Raw genomic sequence first — 17,512 nt, 5'->3', positions numbered from 1 at the left:
GTATATATGATTGTGAAATAGAGACCTTAGATGGTAAGCTCCTTCAGGGCAGGGACTGATATATAATATATAAAGCTCTGTGTACATTTATTAAATACCTATAAAAATAAATAAATGGTCTCATTAGATGTTATTCCGATCATCTCTACCAGGGGCACACCCCTCAGCCCTGCCACATACCCGTATAACACCATCTGTCTCTGCTCCTCAGATCACTTTGAGGAATTTGTCCTGTTTGAGGTTCTCATTCTTCTGAAAAAAACCTTCCCTTGATACATTATATGTGTTGAATGGAGGGTCCTTTCTTTAGTTGCCTATTGATGACACGCCACCTCTCATACTATGTCTTCTCCTTCTACCACTCCCTCTTTTTTCATTTCCAAATTTCTCTAAGGTATTTATCCCCAGTTCATTACTTTATTCACCACTAGAGATATAAACAGTATATACTCTGCTCTTGACCCATACTTCTTTTCAGAGCATGCAGAATTGGAAATTCACAGCCAATTATACAATCTATCAAAGCGTAGTTCCAGGCGTTTTTGTGTTTATTATAATATAATTTTAATAAACACACACTCACCTGTCCTACCATCCAGTGATGTGGACTCCTGAGCCCTCGGTTCTCTCCCTCGCCTCTCTCTGGCGCCGGCATCACAAGTGTGGGGGCACCTGGCTGTGGCAGCTAGCAGTTTCACAGCCGGGTATGCAGTGCACATGCGCGAGTTGTGCTGTGTCTCCTTAATGGCCGGGCAATCTTCTGGGACCTGTGACATGACCCAGAAGGTTGCAGGGAGGGAGGGGGAGAGGAGAACTTCTGCTCGAGTCGCCTAAGCGGCCCGAGTGGAAGTGGGATCTGGGTACCTGTCAAAAGTAGGTACCCACTGCCCCTAAAAAAAAAAATGACATGCCAAATGTGGCATGTAAAGGGGTGAGGATTACTTAAAGTGGAACTTCCACTCTTGGGTGGAACTCGACTTTAAGCTTATTAAAAATTTAAGTGTATGTGCAGCCAACATAATTTTAGCATTTTTCAGTATTAGATAGAGCAGAGAATGGATAAAGTATAACAAAAGATACAATTTTTTAACTTTGGATGGAGTGGAGAGGGATTAGAACCTCTGCCAGGTTTTTATTGTTGACCATGGTCCCATTGTCCTGCTTACCATTATCACCGAAAGTGAAAGCAAATCCAACATTTTGGATTGTCACCAAAACAGGAATAAAGAGAAAATCGTCCAATGGGGACACTAGTTCTGGTGACAATCCAGAAATCCCTTTACTTTAAAGGGATTTCCTCACACTTGTTTTGGCTATGGGACAGAAAAAGAACAGAAAACTTCCCAATGGGGCACATATAACAAAAGCCCGACGGGTTAAAAGCCTCCCATATTCTGTACAAAAAAGAGAAAACAAAATTGCCTTTAATTCTACTTTCAAGACCCATCAGTTTATTTCTTTCCTTGCATCTTTGTCTGCTCTGGTTACAGCCATTCTAAGAAGAATTTCCTCTCCATCTAAAGAGATTTCCTCTAACTCCCTGTTACATCACCAGGACAGGAATTGGGGGGAAATCTCTCCAATGAGACAAAGATGAAAATAAAGAAAAACTGATCTGATCGGGTCTTGAAAGTAGAATTAAAGGCAAAACTTTTTTCCCTTTTTTATATAGAGTATGGGAGGCATTTAACCCCTATCTGTTTTGTGTTATCTGTGCCCCATTGGGAAGTTTCCCTTCCCAATGGGGCACAGTAGCCAGCCATCCTGTCAGTGGTCATAAGTTAAGGATGAACAGTGTATAATACTATAATCAAATGCCATTAAACATGCTATGTACAACAAGCAATTTGATTTCATCAGTAGTCAGACTCACCCAGCCTCATAGCCCTGGTGGAAAACTTGGCACAGTGTAGGACTTCCTCCTCATCCATGGCATCTAACACTTTGGTTTGTCGCAGGTACGGAGTGAGACGTTCTGGAGATAGTTTTTGCACAATTTTACACCTGTGCTTCTCAATCATTTCCCAAAGCTCCTCTTCCTCCAGGTCCGTCACCTCCGGGTCAGCCTTCCACTGTGCTGACATATTTGTCTATGATGTACGACCTGAATAAAGAATTGAGACCTATCTGTGCTTATTGTTCTATTCAAACACGTTAAATCAGTTCCGAGAGAGAAGTAAAGGCTAAAGTTCAACCACAATTTCTTTACTTCCTTGTTAGTGCAAAATTAATAAAAAGCACATTACATAAGACATATCAGCATCATAAAACATTTAAAAAGTATTAATAACATAATAAAATTAAGAACTTACCTCAAAATAAATCCATATATCTGTATCAATATGTACTGAAAAGTATCAGCTCTAGAAAGAAACAGGAAATGTATATGAGTATAAATTGTTTTACACTTCCAGTATATCTACTCTTCACTACATTTATGTCACTAACATAGATACGTAGGTAAATATATAACTGGAATTTCACCCCCAGGGTTGCGTAAAAAAAAAAAATTATATTCTACTTTCACTAGAGCACAAAGTTCACCTATCAGGAAGGATATCTTTGCAGCTGAAAAGATTGCATAACCATATACTGATTATATCAAGACTTTCCAGAAATAGCTTTACTTAAAATGGTGTAAACCCTTACAAACTACTTTGACCTACAGGTAAGCCCAGATTAAGGCTTACCTGTAGGTCCAAGACATCCGTCTTCTGTCTCCACTGCGGAGACACTGTGGGGATCCCAGCGCTGACGTTTCTTATATTAGGAGGGCGGGGCCACCCGTCACCTGACCCTGACGCTGGTGAGCAAAGCTATGGGGGTCACCTCTGATGTTGATGATGAATTTAGGGGAACCCCCACGCTTTTTTTTTTTAATCAATGAATGAATGAATTGTCTGCTAATACAGAGACCACTCATTGAGTGTTCTCTGTATTACGGGAGCCGACAATATAGCCGCAAGTGATTTTAAAAGACTTTTTTTCCTGCACAAATTACACTTTGTGCAGGGACAGTTCTAAGCACGGGAAACATGCTCCCCTTCACAGGCATACTATAGACACCCCCCAGGGACAACATTTAAAGGAATATTACACTTTTATTGTTTCGCTTTAATCATTATTAAAATCACTGCTCCTGAAAAAACGTCCGTTTTTAAAACTTTTTTTTGCATTGATCCATGTCCCCTGGGGCAGGACCCGGGTCCCCAAACACTTTTTAGGACAGTAACTTGCATATTAGCCTTTAAAAATAGCACTTTAGATTGTGAAAGTTCGAGTCCCATAGACTTTAATAGGGTTCTAAAGTTCACACAAAGTTTAGGTCTGTTCGCAGGTTCTGGTGCGAACCGAACAGGGGGGTGTTCGGCTCATCCTTAGTGTTGATCACTGATTGGTCAGAGTGATAACATGGTACAGACAGGATAAATAACAGCCCATCTGTACCATGTTATTAGCCCAGGCCAATCACAGCTAAACCCAATAGTAAACACTGAATGAATCCATTTTATTCAGTAAAAATGGGTACTTATAACAGTGAAATTCACTGTTATAAGTAATCATAATGTGTGGGGAAAAAATTATTATAATTTCTTTTTCATACATGTCAGTCACTGATCACTGCCATAACAGTTATATGATGACATTGTACTGCTGTGGTGACAGTATGTAAAAAAAGCAAACATTTGAATTTATTATTTTTTTAATTTCTTAATTTTCCAAAAAAAATACAAAAAACTCCTCATGCCTCTTACTAAATACCTTGGACTGTCTAGTCTACTTTCTACTGTCTACTTTCCAAAAAACAGTATTTTGGGGGATATTTTTACTGTCCTCTGTCCTAGAGGCCTCAAGAAATGATTGATAACATTTTCAGATAATCAGTATCTTACAAAAGTGAGTACACCCCTCATATTTTTATAAATATTTTATTATATCTTTTCATGTGACAACACTGAAGAAATTACACTTTGCTGCAATGTAAAGTAGTGAGTGTACAGCTTGTATAACAGTGTAAATTTGCTGTCCCCTCAAAATAACTCAACACACAGCCATTAATGTCTAAACCGCTGGCAACAAAATTGAGTGAAAATGTCCAAATTGGGCCCAAGGTGTCTATATTTTGTGTGGCCACCATTATTTTCCAGCACTGCCTTAACCCTCTTCCGCATGGAGTTCACCAGAGCTTCACAGGTTGTCACCGGAGTCCTCTACCACTCCTCCATGACAATGTCACTGATCTGGTGGATATTAGAGACCTTGTGTTCCTCCACCTTTCCTTTGAGGATTCCATACAGATGATCCATAGGGTTTAGGTCTGGAGACATGCTTGGCTAGCCCATCACCTTTTCCCTCAGCTTCTTTAGCAAGGCAGTGGTCATCTTAGAGGTTTGATGGGATCGTTATCATGTTGGAATACTGCCCTGTGGCCCAATCTCTGAAAGGAGGGGGATCATGCTTTGCTTCAGTATGTCACAGTACATGTTGGCACTCATGATTCCCTCAATGAACTGTAGTTCCCAAGTGCCAGCAGCACTCATGTAGTCCCAGACCATGACACTCCCACCACCATGCTTGACTGTAGGCAAGACAAACTTGTCTTTGCACTCCTCACCTGGTGGCCGCCACACACGCTAGAAACCATCTGAACCAAATAAGTTTATTTTGTTCTCATCAGACCACAGGATATGGTTCCAGTAATCCATGTCCTTAGTCTGCTTGTTTTTAGCAAACTGTTTGCACGCTTTCTTGTGAATCATCTTTAGAAGAGGCTTCCTTCTGGGATGACTGGGAAGACGACCTCTGGATATGACGCTGAGCAGCATGTGCACTCAACTGCTTTGATTGACCATGATGAGGCCTGTTCTGAGTGAAGCCTGTCCTGTTAAACCGCTGTATGGTCTTGGCCACCATGCTGCAGCTCAGTTTCAGGGTCTTGGCAATCTTCTTATAGCCTAGGCCATCTTTATGTAGAGTAACAATTATATTTTTCAGATCCTCAGAGAGTTCTTTGCCATTAGGTGTCATGTTGAACTTCCAGTGACCAGTATGAGAGAGTGAGAGCGATAACACCAAATTTAACACACCTGCTCCCCATTCCCACCTGAGACCTTGTAACACGAGGAAAGGAAATGACTAATTGGGCCCAATTTGGACATTTTCACTTAGGGGGTGTACTCACTTTTGTTGTAGCCAACGGTTTAGACATTAATGGCTGTGTGTTGAGTTATTTTGAGGGGACAGCAAATTTACACTGTTTTACAAGCTGTACACTCACTACTTTACATTTTAGCAAAGTGCAATTTCTTCAGTGTTGTCACATGAAAAGATATATAATAAAATATTTACATAAATGTGAGGGGTGTACTCACTTATGTGAGATACTGTATACCTTAGTTCAGGGATCGTCAAACTACGGCCCTCCAGCTGTTTTGAAACTACCCATCCCATGAGGCATTGTAAAACTCTGATATTCACAGACATGACTAGGCATGATGGGAAATGTAGTTCCTGAACAACTGGAGGGCCATAGTTTGAAGACCCATGCCTTAGTTTGTGGACTCAATAACTTTCACACGGACTAAATAATATACACTGATTTGGGTTACTTTTACCAAAAAAATGGAGCAGAATATAGTTTTGCCCTAATGCATTTTAGAGAAACAAAGAAAAATGTGGGTGTTTTTTCAACATTTTTGATCTTTTTTTTCATTTATTTAGTAAGAAATAAAACACTCAGCAGTGATTAAATACCACCAAATTAACTCTATTTGTGTGAAAAAAAATGATAAAAATGAAATTTGGGTATGGTGTTGCATGACCACACAATTGTCATTCAAAGAGTGACAGCGCTAAAGCTGGAAATTGGCCTGGGCAGGAAGGGGGTGAAAGTGCCCGGTATTGAAGTGGTCAACAAAAAGAAAACAAATGCAAACCAGTTACATTCAAGACATGCTGTGAATGATAATTGTCACAGTTGCTTGTGCCCACAACTAAACTGTCAAGCCACGAAATGGCTGGTGTCATAACTTTTCGCATGTGCAGTACCATGGCAACTATAGATCATACAGAGGCTAAGATGGCAGCTTTGGCTGTAAAGGATAGGAGGGTTTAGTTCCACCTTATTATTGTCATTTATATTTATGTTAGAACTAAACGCTGGGATTTTTTAAATACCATTGGAGTGCCCCTCTTGCACTATAAGGTCTAGGGGCAGAGAAATAAGCTGTAACAACGTATTCCTCAGTCGACCAGTCCCCTGTAGCCTCTTCTCTTTGACAGGCTGGCCAATGATTACAATCTGCTATCATCATGTATGATACATACAGGACCAGCACTCCTGCATTTTTCATCAGGACAGCAAATCCCCAGCCACTACAACCCGAAGGATTGGAAAAAGAGGACCAGACAGGAATCTGCTGCAACAATGAATAATTTACTGTATGTATTACTGTTTTTACCCCCAGTTTATACCTATAATTGTTTGCTAAATGATTTGTATTTCTGTCCATCCATTCCTGTGTTTTACACATCTCTGCCACACATCACAGCCAGGTGAATGGCACCAGGAGAACTAGCCAAGTCGGTACACAAGAGATCAGTTCACGAGAGGTCAGTTTAGGAAGGTTTGCATGAAAGACGCTCAGGAACGAGTGTTGCTCAAGCAATCAGAAACTTGTCTGAGTGGAATTTAAATAGTGAGCAATATGGGAGTCTGGACGGGAAGTAGCGGGAAGGAAGATATATTAAGCTTTAGGTGAAGCCGGCGACACCCATAGCTGCTAAGTGCAGCAGAGCAAGAGCTGAACACAAACTTATGGAACCAACCACAGGTGCCAGCCGACCTACAGCAGTAAAAGGTAAAAGGTGTATGCAGCAAGCAAGACACAGATCAGCTCCGCAGCTGATCTGTGACAAAGTGTCAGTTAGCTGTCCAATTTGTCCGCCGCAATGTCGCAGTCCCGCTATAAGCTGCTGATCGCTGACATTACTAGTAAAATAAATAAATAAATAAAAATATCAAACTACCGTTTAAACTACTAAAGTGAATAATGGCACTGTAAATGAATAACTAATATAACCATTGTAACACTGAATAATATGAGAATCACCCAATGACAAGTGATAAAGAAACAAAACAAAAACAAAAGTCCATTGGCTGAATAAGTTCTTAAAGTGGAAGTAAACCCTCCTATCGTTTTCAGCCAAGGAAGCTGCCATCTTGGCCTCTGTTTAATTTACAACTGCCATGGTACTGCACATGTGATCAGTTATGACACCAGCCATTGGATGGTTTGACAGTCTGGTTAAGAGCACAAACAATGACAGGGTTACATTCCTGGCATGTGCCTGAAATGTAACTTATTTGAAATGGTTAAATGGATGGGTTTACTTCTGCTTTAAAGGTGACAGTGATTAATCAATAAAGACTCATCATAATACGTTGACAGCAGATTCAATATTGTTCATCCACCACACCACGTGCAAACAGTAATTCCACTCCCCTCTGGGGGAGCATCAACCCATATAGGGTTATATCATCCATCGATCTCCCATCCATGTGATTGATCCCATGGAAAAATCCACATATAAGAAAACAAAGTGCTACAATAGTGCAGTAATGTTTGATCAAAAATGTATTTAAAACGTTTTCAAACATTGCACTCACACAGATTAAATTAAAATTACGCATGTGATACATTCACTGCAGCAGTGTGAGACTGGCAAAGCATGGTCACAACAAACTGAGCATGTAGTAGTATCTCACCCACACCGGAATTGTCACCCCGGAACGTCACTTCTGGTATTGCGTCTGATGTCACTAATGGTTGCCGTACACAGCCACGTCCCGACACATTTCGTCATCACGACCTACCCGTGGGATTGGCTGTATGGCGCGGCAACCTCCCTTTTGTAATTTCCCATATGCTAATGGTAATGACTACCCATCAGCACAGTCTTTACTCCACATAACATCATATTGAAGAGCAATTGGTATTATCATGAGTAAATTACCAAATATCAGCATAATTAATATACAAGACAGCACATAAAAAACTGCTGCCATTATAAACAATCCCTGATAAAGCTAAATCACATAAACTGCTAAAATGGTCATAATTAACTATAAAATTATATTAATAAAAAATGATAAAATACATTAGATTGAAATAAGGTAGAATAGAGGGAATCTATTTCTAATTATAAGCTTATAAATCCATCAATAATAATTCATATATTTTTATAAAAAAATACTTATGAAACAGTTTAGATCCAGCTCCATGTGTAATGCTCTAGAAGCCAAACTCTTAAACAGAAAAATCCACTTTGTTTCTCTTTGTGATAAATCTCGAACCCAATTGGAGCCCCTCCACTATGGAAAAACACAGTATATCCCACAAAATTGTAATGCTGCAGGATCTTGGTTATGTTTTTCTCTAAAATGAAGGGACACACTACGCTTTTTCAATCCTTTCTTTATATTTGGTACATGTTCACCAATATGAATCTTGAGAAATCTTTTAGTTCTCCCGGCATAATATAAACCACATGGGCACTAGGGATGAGCCGAACACCCCCCGGTTCGGTTCGCACCAGAACTTTCGAACGGACCCCACGTTCGTTACGAACGTTAGAACCCCATTGAAGTCTATGGGACTCGAACGTTCGAAATGGAAAGTGCTCATTTTAACGGCTAATATGCAAGATACTGTCCTAAAAAGGGTTTGGGGACCTGGCTCCTGCCCCAGGGGACATGGGTCAATGCCTAAAATGTTTTTAAAAATGGCCGTTTTTGCGGAAGCACTGATTTTAATGACGATTAAAGTGGAAAAAAAAGTGAAATATTCCTTTAAATATGGTGCCTGGGGGGTGTCTGTAGTATGCCTGTGAAGTGCCACGTGTTTCCCGTGTTTAGAACAGTCCCTGCACAAAATGACATTAAACGGAAATAACACCAATTAAAACTGCTTGCGGTTTTAATGTTATATCTGGTTCCTGCAATATGGTTGAAAATCATTGAGAAAAATGGCATGGGTAGCCCTCCCTGCCCATTACCAGCCTATTTGGGTCTTGTACGCATATTAAGGGGAACCCCGTACCCATATTAAGAAAAGAAAATTCGTGTGGCCCCCAGGCCCTATATACTCAGAACAGCAGTATACAGGCGGTGCAAACAAGACAGGGACTGTGTAGGTTTGTTGTGTTAAGTTGAATTTGTTTGTAATTTTCAACTTGTACATTTTTAAAGTGTAGCTCCAGTCAAAAAAACTATTTTTAAGCTTTTTGGAAAACATAGGGAAGGGTTATCACCCCTGTATAATTTGTTTTGTCGTCCATCTTTTTTCATCTCACTTGCTGTTGTCTCCTTCCGTTTGCAAGTAGGAGATGTTTGTAAATTGGATGTTTGAAAGTAGGGGCCTGCCCTATATGCTCTGCAGAAATGGCGGACCAAGGTGTTGGTTTTGCCACAACATTGTAAGCCCTCAAAGTGACTCTTGGTGGGCGCTGGAGCGCCCTGCTGTGAACGATTATATCAAGAATTGTAATTACATGCCATTGTTGAACAGTGGTAGAAAAATTGACCTTTGGTGGTTGTGGTGCTGGTGCCACAACACTATAAGTCCTCACCGTTACTCTGGGTGGGCACAGGAAGGGGCCCTCCTGTGAAATATTATATCAAGAATTGTAATTACATGTCCCTGTTAAACAGGGGCAGAAAAATTGGGCCTTAGGCACTGGTGCTGGTGCCACCACACTCCAACCTCTGCCATATACTCTAGTTTTATTGCAGGAATTAGCCCTGCTGCAAAGCATTGCATCAAAAATTGTAATTAAACGCCCCTGTTAAACAGGGGCAGAAAAATTGGGCCTTAGGCACTGGTGCTGGTGCCACCACACTCCAACCTCTGCCATATACTCTAGTTTTATTGCAGGAATTAGCCCTGCTGCAAAGCATTGCATCAAAAATTGTAATTAAACGCCCCTGTTAAACAGGGGCAGAAAAATTGGGCCTTAGGCACTGGTGCTGGTGCCACCACACTCCAACCTCTGCCATATACTCTAGTTTTATTGCAGGAATTAGCCCTGCTGCAAAGCATTGCATCAAAAATTGTAATTAAACGCCCCTGTTAAACAGGGGCAGAAAAATTGGGCTGCTGGCATCACCCAGAACCAAAAATGTTCTTCCAACATATCAGCGGAGGAGGAAGAGGATAGACAATCAACATAACAGGACAGTCACTCAGCATCAGCATAGACAGTCTTGAAGGGATGTGGTATTTCAAAAAAAATTATTCGGTTACATCAGCTCCAGGTGCTTGGTAGCTGTGGGTGATCCAAGACTGATTCATCTTGATGAAGGTCAGTCGATCAACTGATTCGGTGGACAGGTGCACCCTGTGATCGGTAACAAAGCCACCAGCAGCACTGAAGGTGCGTTCCGAAAGAACGCTGGATGCAGGACAGGCCAGTAGCTCAATTGCATACTGTGCAAGCTCTGGCCAGTGATCCATCCTCAAGACCCAGTAAGCCAGAGGATTTTCGGTGGGAAAGGTGTCCAAGTCTGACCTTGCCCCTAGGTATTCCTGCACCATGTAAATTAGACGCTGGCGATGGGTGCTGGAACCAATCATACCTTGGGGCTGCGGACTAAAAAATTGTCTGAAAGCATCAGTCAGACGGCCACCTTCTCCACCGCTCCTTCTGACTGATGCCTCAGCAACACGTTGTCCAGGACCAGGAGTTTGTGACCTCCCAGTCTCTGGGAACGCGTTGCACAGAGCTTTCTGCAAGGCCTCCCGGAGATGTCTCATCCTCTGCTCCCTCTGCGATGGCAAGATAAGGTCGGCAACCTTACCCTTGTACCGTGGATCAAGGAGAGTGGCCAGCCAGTAATGGTCCCTCTCCTTGATCCGAAGAATACGAAGATCCTTCCGCAGGCTTTGCAGGATCAGGGAGGCCATGCAGCGTAGGTTAGCTGAGGCATTCGGTCCGGAGTCCTCTGGGTCACTAAGGACAACATGATCCGCAGCTACCTCCTCCTAGCCACGTACAAGTCCACGTGTTTCTTGGGACTGTAAATCATCCCTATAAGACTGCTGCTGCTGATGCTGAGTGCCAACCTCCACCTCCATGCTGACACAATCATCCTCCTCCTCCTCCTCTTCCTCCTCCTCACCCTCTTCCTGTGTGATGGGTGGCACAGCAGGAACACTGTCTGGATAAAGGGGGCCTTGAGAGGCAAGGAAGTCCTCCTCTTCCTGCCTCTGTTCTGCCTCAAGTGCCCTGTCCATTATTCCACGCAGCGTATGCTCCAAGAGGTGGACAAGAGGTACAGTGTCACTGATGCATGCACTGTCACTGCTCACCATCCTTGTGGCCTCCTCAAACGGTGACAGGACAGTGCATGCATCCCTGATCATGCCCCACTGGCGTGGTGAGAAAAAACCAAGCTCCCCTGACCCTGTCCTGGTGCCGTAGTCGCACAGGTACTCATTGATGGCCCTCTGCTGCGTGTGCAGCTGCTGCAGCATGGCCAACGTTGAGTTCCATCTGGTGGGCATGTCACATATAAGGCGGTTCTTGGGCAGGTTCAACTCCTTTTGGAGCTCAGCCAGCCGAGCACAGGCATTAAATGATCGGCGGAAATGCACACAGACTTTCCTGGCCTGCTTCAGGACATCATGTAAGCCGGGGTACCTGCCCAAGAACCGCTGCACCACCAGGTTAAGGACGTGAGCTACACAGGGCACATGGGTCAGTTGTCCCTGTCGGAGGGCGGAGAGGAGGTTGGTGCCATTGTCGCAAACCACCATTCCTGGCTTAAGCTGGCGTGGCGTCAACCACCTCTTGGCCTGCCCCTGCAGAGCTGACAAAACATCCGCCCCAGTGTGGCTCCTGTCCCCCAAACAAACCAGCGCAAGCACGGCATGGCATCGTTTTGCCTGCGTACTTGCGTAGCCCCTGCAACGCCTACGGAGCACCGATGGTTCTGAGGACAGAGCACTGGAAGAGGCCATGGAGGAAGAAGAGGAGGAGGGGGTGGAGGAGAGAGGTGTGTCACAACCAATAGTAGCATTTTGGAGGCGTGGTGGCGGAACAACCTCCAACACTACTGCACCTTGTCCTGCATCCTTCCCAGCAGCCAGAAGAGTGACCCAATGGGCCGTGAAAGACAGGTAACGTCCCTGTCCATGCCTGCTGGACCATGAGTAAGCGGTAATATGCACCTTACCGCTGACCGCCCTGTCCAGCGAGGCAAGGACATTGCCTTCCACATGCCGGTAGAGAGCCGGAATCGCCTTCCGTGAGAAAAAGTGGCGTTTGGGGACCTGCCACTGAAGAACCGCACATTGTACAAACTCACGGAAGGGGGCCGAGTCTACCAACTGAAAAGGCAGCAGTTGAAGTGCTAGCAATTTAGCCAAGCTAGCATTCAACCGTTGGGCATGTGGATGGCTGGGAGTAAACTTCTTCCGCCGGTCCAGCAGCTGGGGCAGGGACATTTGCCTGCTATAATCGGATGTGGATGTACCACTAGCAGAGTTCCCGGAAGCACTTGGCTGTGACACACCTAATTCTACACCTTCATTCCTCTCAGAGCAGGTTTCAGAGAGGACTGAAGGTCTAGTGGGGTTGGAGATGCCAGCTGATGAGGAGCAAGGAGAGGTCCGCTTTGTTCTTTGGTGTGGGTCTTTGAGGTACGCTTGCCAACGAGCTGCATGGCAGGTCAACATATGTCTGGTCAAGCATGTGGTGCCCAAGCGGCTGATGTTTTGGCGCTTGAGACATATGTTGCAAATAGCAGCGGTGCGATCTGATGCACTCGTCTCAAAAAAGGCCCACACCAAAGAACTTTTAGAATAACGCGCAGAGGAAGCTCTCTGCGCAGGCGGAGCTCTGCGGTGTGATTCAGTCGGTGTGCTGCCCCTAAGCTGGCCCCCGGAGGGCATCCTGCCTCGTTGGACATGTGCCTCCTCCTCCTCCTCCCTCCTTCCAGGCACCCACGTGGAGTCAGTGCCCTCATCATCCCCTCCCTCTTCATCGCTGTAGCAAACCTGGCAGTATGCTGCAGCTTGTGGAACATGACTGCCAGATTGCTGTCCTTCTTGAGCATCCCCTCTCTCTGCGCTCACGCTACTGCCTTCCTCTAGCTGAGTGTCATCATCAGACCCCACCAAACACTGGGCATCCTCCTGGAGCATGTACCCAACACTGTGCTCAAAGAGTTCAGAAGACTCCTCAGGAGGACGTGGTGGGTCTAGGGAAGGAGTCACTGATGATGACATTGAGAGGAGGGAAGACGATGTGTTGGCAGCTGCTTTGCTACTACCCTGAGACTGGGTGAGAGAGGATGAGGAGGATGAAGAGGGCTTGGTCATCCACTCTACCAGGTCGTTGGCATGTTGCGGTTCAACATGTCCAGCTGCAGAAAAGAAGGACAAGCATGTCCCATGGCCACGTGCTGATGAAAATGCACCGCGTCCACGACCAGCACTGTTGTCTCTAGACACAGAGCCTGCTTGCCCTCTTTTATCGGCTCGCGCCTGTCTGCCTCTCCTTGCTGGCCTTCCAGACATGGTAATGGCCTGAAGGGAGTTGGGTAAAACAGTAGTTGGGTAGTTTATATTGTGCTGGAGGCACACAACACCCACTAACTCCTGCAGATGCCTTTTTTATAGAACAGCAGAGATAAACGGGTATATACAGATGTATACTGTGCTGTGCTGGAAGCACACACAACTTCCAATAACTCCTGCAGATGACAATTGGGCCCAAATAGAGAACAGCTATGTAGGTGGATTATAGCGGTATGTACTGGGTACAGAGCACGCAGACAGCACGCACTATCTCCTGACACTACTGACTGCAAGCTCTATTATTAAAGATGGACCACTAGCTATATAGGTGAGGTGAATATCACGGTGTATACTGTGGTCAGGGCATGCAGACAATAACCAGAAAACAGCAGAGTTAAAGGGGTATATACAGATGTATACTGTGCTGTGCTGGAAGCACACACAACTTCCAATAACTCCTGCAGATGGCAATTGGGCTCAAATAGAGAACAGCTATGTAGGTGGATTATAGTGGTATGTACTGGGTACAGAGCACGCAGACAGCACGCACTATCTCCTAACACTACTGACTGCAAGCTCTATTATTAAAGATAGATCACTAGCTATATAGGTGAGGTGAATATAGTGGTGTATACTGCGGTCAGGGCACAGACAATAACCACTACACAAGAGCAAGATAGGAAATCAGCCAAAAACGATTGATGTGTAACTGTGTTGAAGGTACACAGAACACCCACTGCTTCAGATGCCAACACACTACACGAGGCCGCCTCAAAGGCGGCCTTATATAGTGTGGGACGTGCACTACATAGCCCGAGCTATGATTGGCCACAGGCAGGATGCCTGTGGCCAATCATGGCTCTCCTCGCTGCTGGCGCTGCGATTGGCCAAGCATGCGGGGTCACAGTGCATGCTTAGCCAATCACGAGCCAGCAATGCACTGCGCCACCGCAGTGCATTGTGGTCCGCGCGCGCCACACGAATTTTGACGCGAACGGACCAAGAGTTCGGATTTCGCAGAACGCCCGAACAGCCAATGTTCGAGTCGAACGTACGTTCGACTCGAACACGAAGCTCATCCCTAATGGGCACCACAGTAAATATACCACATGTGAAGTACAGTATTACACGTGATAAATTCATATATGGAAAATGATCTGTTTTCAATGTTTTGTAGTGGGAATACCCCTATTACTAGTTTCTACCGTTCTACATGAAATGCATTTTATGCACAGGAAAAATCCTTTTAACCACTTCCGGAGCATTTGGCTGGCCAAAAACCAGAGGACTTTTTTTGTTGTGTGATGTTGCTCCCAAACAAAATTAACGTCCTTTTTTCCCCACAAATAGAGCTTTCTTTTGGTGGTATTTGATCACCTCTGCGGTTTTTATTTTTTGCGCTATTAACAAAAAAGAGTGACAATTTTGAAAAAAACGCATTATTTTTTACTTTTTGCTATAATAAATATAAATATCCCCCCAAAAATATATAAAAAAAACTTTTTTTTTCCTCAGTTTAGGCCGATACATATTCTTATGCATATTTTTGGTAAAAAAAAATCACAATAAGCCTTTATTGATTGGTTTGTGCAAAAGTTATAGCGTGTACAAAATAGGGGACAGTTTTATGGCATTTCTATTAATATTTAATTTTTTACTAGTAATGGCAGCGATCAGCAATTTTTATTGTGACTGCGACATTATCGTGGACACATCAAACACTTTTGACGCTATTTTAGAACCATTGACATTTATACAGCGATCAGAATGATTAAAAATGCATTGATTACTGTGTAAATGTGATGGGCAGTGAAGAGGTTAACCACTAGGTGGCACTGTAGGGGTTAAGTGTGTCTTAGGGAGTGATTCTAACTGTGGGGGATTGGTCTGTTTGTGACATGACACTGATCACCGCTCCCGATTACAGGAAGCTGTGATCAGTGTCCTGTCACTAGGGAGAACGGGGAAATGCTTGTTTACATAAGCATTTCCCCGTTCTTCCTCTCCATGAGACGATCGCGGGACTCACAGTTAGTGATGGACGAACTTCCGACGGGACGTTTCGCGAACGCGAAACGCGAACGGACACAAACGTTCGCGAAAACGACCGTTCGCCGCGGGCTCCATTGACTTCAATGGGAGGCGAATTTCGCAAACCTTTAGGTCGAATTTGCGGCCACGGGGTAATTATTAGGGGGTAGCACGTAGTCCCACCACCTGGACAATAGCATAATACATGTATGAGGTGAATTTGGGATCGATAACTACAAGCATTTTTTTTTTATTTGGGAAATTGTTCTGACAATTCAGGACTATGGAGCTAATGAAGGCAATGGAGGAGAGGGAAGGTCAGGGACCAGGGTAGGCAAACAAGAGGGTGCAGGAGATACAGAGCACTGACAGCAGCACCGTAATACAGAGCACTGACATCAGCACCGTGACATACAGCGCTGACAGCAGCTCCGTGACATACAGCGCTGACAGCAGCTCCGTGACATACAGCGCTGACAGCAGCTCCGTGACATACAGCGCTGACAGCAGCTCCGTGACATACAGCGCTGACAGCAGCTCCGTGACATACAGCGCTGACAGCAGCACCGTGACATACAGCGCTGACAGCAGCTCCGTGACATACAGCGCTGACAGCAGCTCCGTGACATACAGCGCTGACAGCAGCTCCGTGACATACAGCACTGACAGCAGCTCCGTGACATACAGCGCTGACAGCAGCTCCGTGACATACAGCGCTGACAGCAGCACCGTGACATACAGCGCTGACAGCAGCTCCGTGACATACAGCGCTGACAGCAGCTCCGTGACATACAGCGCTGACAGCAGCTCCGTGACATACAGCGCTGACAGCAGCTCCGTGACATACAGCGCTGACAGCAGCTCCGTGACATACAGCGCTGACAGCAGCACCGTGACATACAGCGCTGACAGCAGCTCCGTGACATACAGCGCTGACAGCAGCTCCGTGACATACAGCGCTGACAGCAGCTCCGTGACATACAGCACTGACAGCAGCTCCGTGACATACAGCGCTGACAGCAGCTCCGTGACATACAGCGCTGACAGCAGCACCGTGACATACAGCGCTGACAGCAGCTCCGTGACATACAGCGCTGACAGCAGCTCCGTGACATACAGCGCTGACAGCAGCTCCGTGACATACAGCGCTGACAGCAGCTCCGTGACATACAGCGCTGACAGCAGCTCCGTGACATACAGCGCTGACAGCAGCTCCGTGACATACAGCGCTGACAGCAGCTCCGTGACATACAGCGCTGACAGCAGCTCCGTGACATACAGCGCTGACAGCAGCTCCGTGACATACAGCGCTGACAGCAGCTCCGTGACATACAGCGCTGACAGCAGCTCCGTGACATACAGCGCTGACAGCAGCTCCGTGACATACAGCGCTGACAGCAGCACCGTAAGCAGCCCCAGGAGGAAGTCAGCACAGCACAGGGATGGTGTGATCCCCTCATAATAAGAACCCCCAGGAGGAAGTCAGCACAGCACAGGGATGGTGGGAGCCCCTCATAATAAGAACACCCAGGAGGAAGTCAGCACAGCACAGGGATGGTGGGAACCCCTCATAATAAGCAGCCCCAGTAGAAATATGACACCGCTCAACCTCTTCAAAGAGGAGGGTAGGGGCATATAGTACGGTGTGCTTTTTTGGGTCAGGGAAGTGAGCCAAATGAATTAAGAAGGTCTGTGTGCTTGATTCCAAAAATTGTTTATAGACATATACATGGTCTACTGATCACATGTGTTGAATTCCTCCGAGATCCATGCCTCATTCATTTTTAGAAATGTGAGGTAGTTAACACTGTGGTGAGCTAGGCGAGTACGCTTATCGGTCACAATCCCCCCTGCTGCGCTGAACGTCCTTTCGGACAGGACACTGGATGAGGGGCAAGCCA

General features: G+C 45.1%; 1 protein-coding gene across 2 annotated transcripts in view; it reads right to left on the bottom strand.

Annotated features, from left to right (window-relative positions):
- CARD14 (caspase recruitment domain family member 14) overlaps positions 1–17,512 on the bottom strand; it is a 194,175-nt gene that overhangs the window by 160,517 nt on the left and 16,146 nt on the right. Inside the window, exons 2-3 of one of the 2 annotated variants that reach the window (XM_077459619.1) lie at positions 2,313–2,363; positions 1,874–2,123 (exon numbers count right to left, since the gene is read on the bottom strand). In XM_077459619.1, the coding sequence (XP_077315745.1) occupies positions 1,874–2,084 (211 nt within the window). In that variant the 5' untranslated portion in view covers positions 2,085–2,123; positions 2,313–2,363. The remainder of the gene's footprint in view (positions 1–1,873; positions 2,124–2,312; positions 2,364–17,512) is intronic. The other variant, XM_077459618.1, reaches the window with a different exon arrangement.

This window comes from Lithobates pipiens, unplaced genomic scaffold (assembly GCF_037356315.1).
Source record: "Lithobates pipiens isolate NorthernLeopardFrog02 unplaced genomic scaffold, aLitPip1_a1.2 Scaffold_28, whole genome shotgun sequence".
NCBI lineage: Eukaryota > Metazoa > Chordata > Amphibia > Anura > Ranidae > Lithobates > Lithobates pipiens.
Note: the sequence above shows the minus strand (reverse complement) of the source record. Positions and strands in the feature narration are given on the sequence as shown.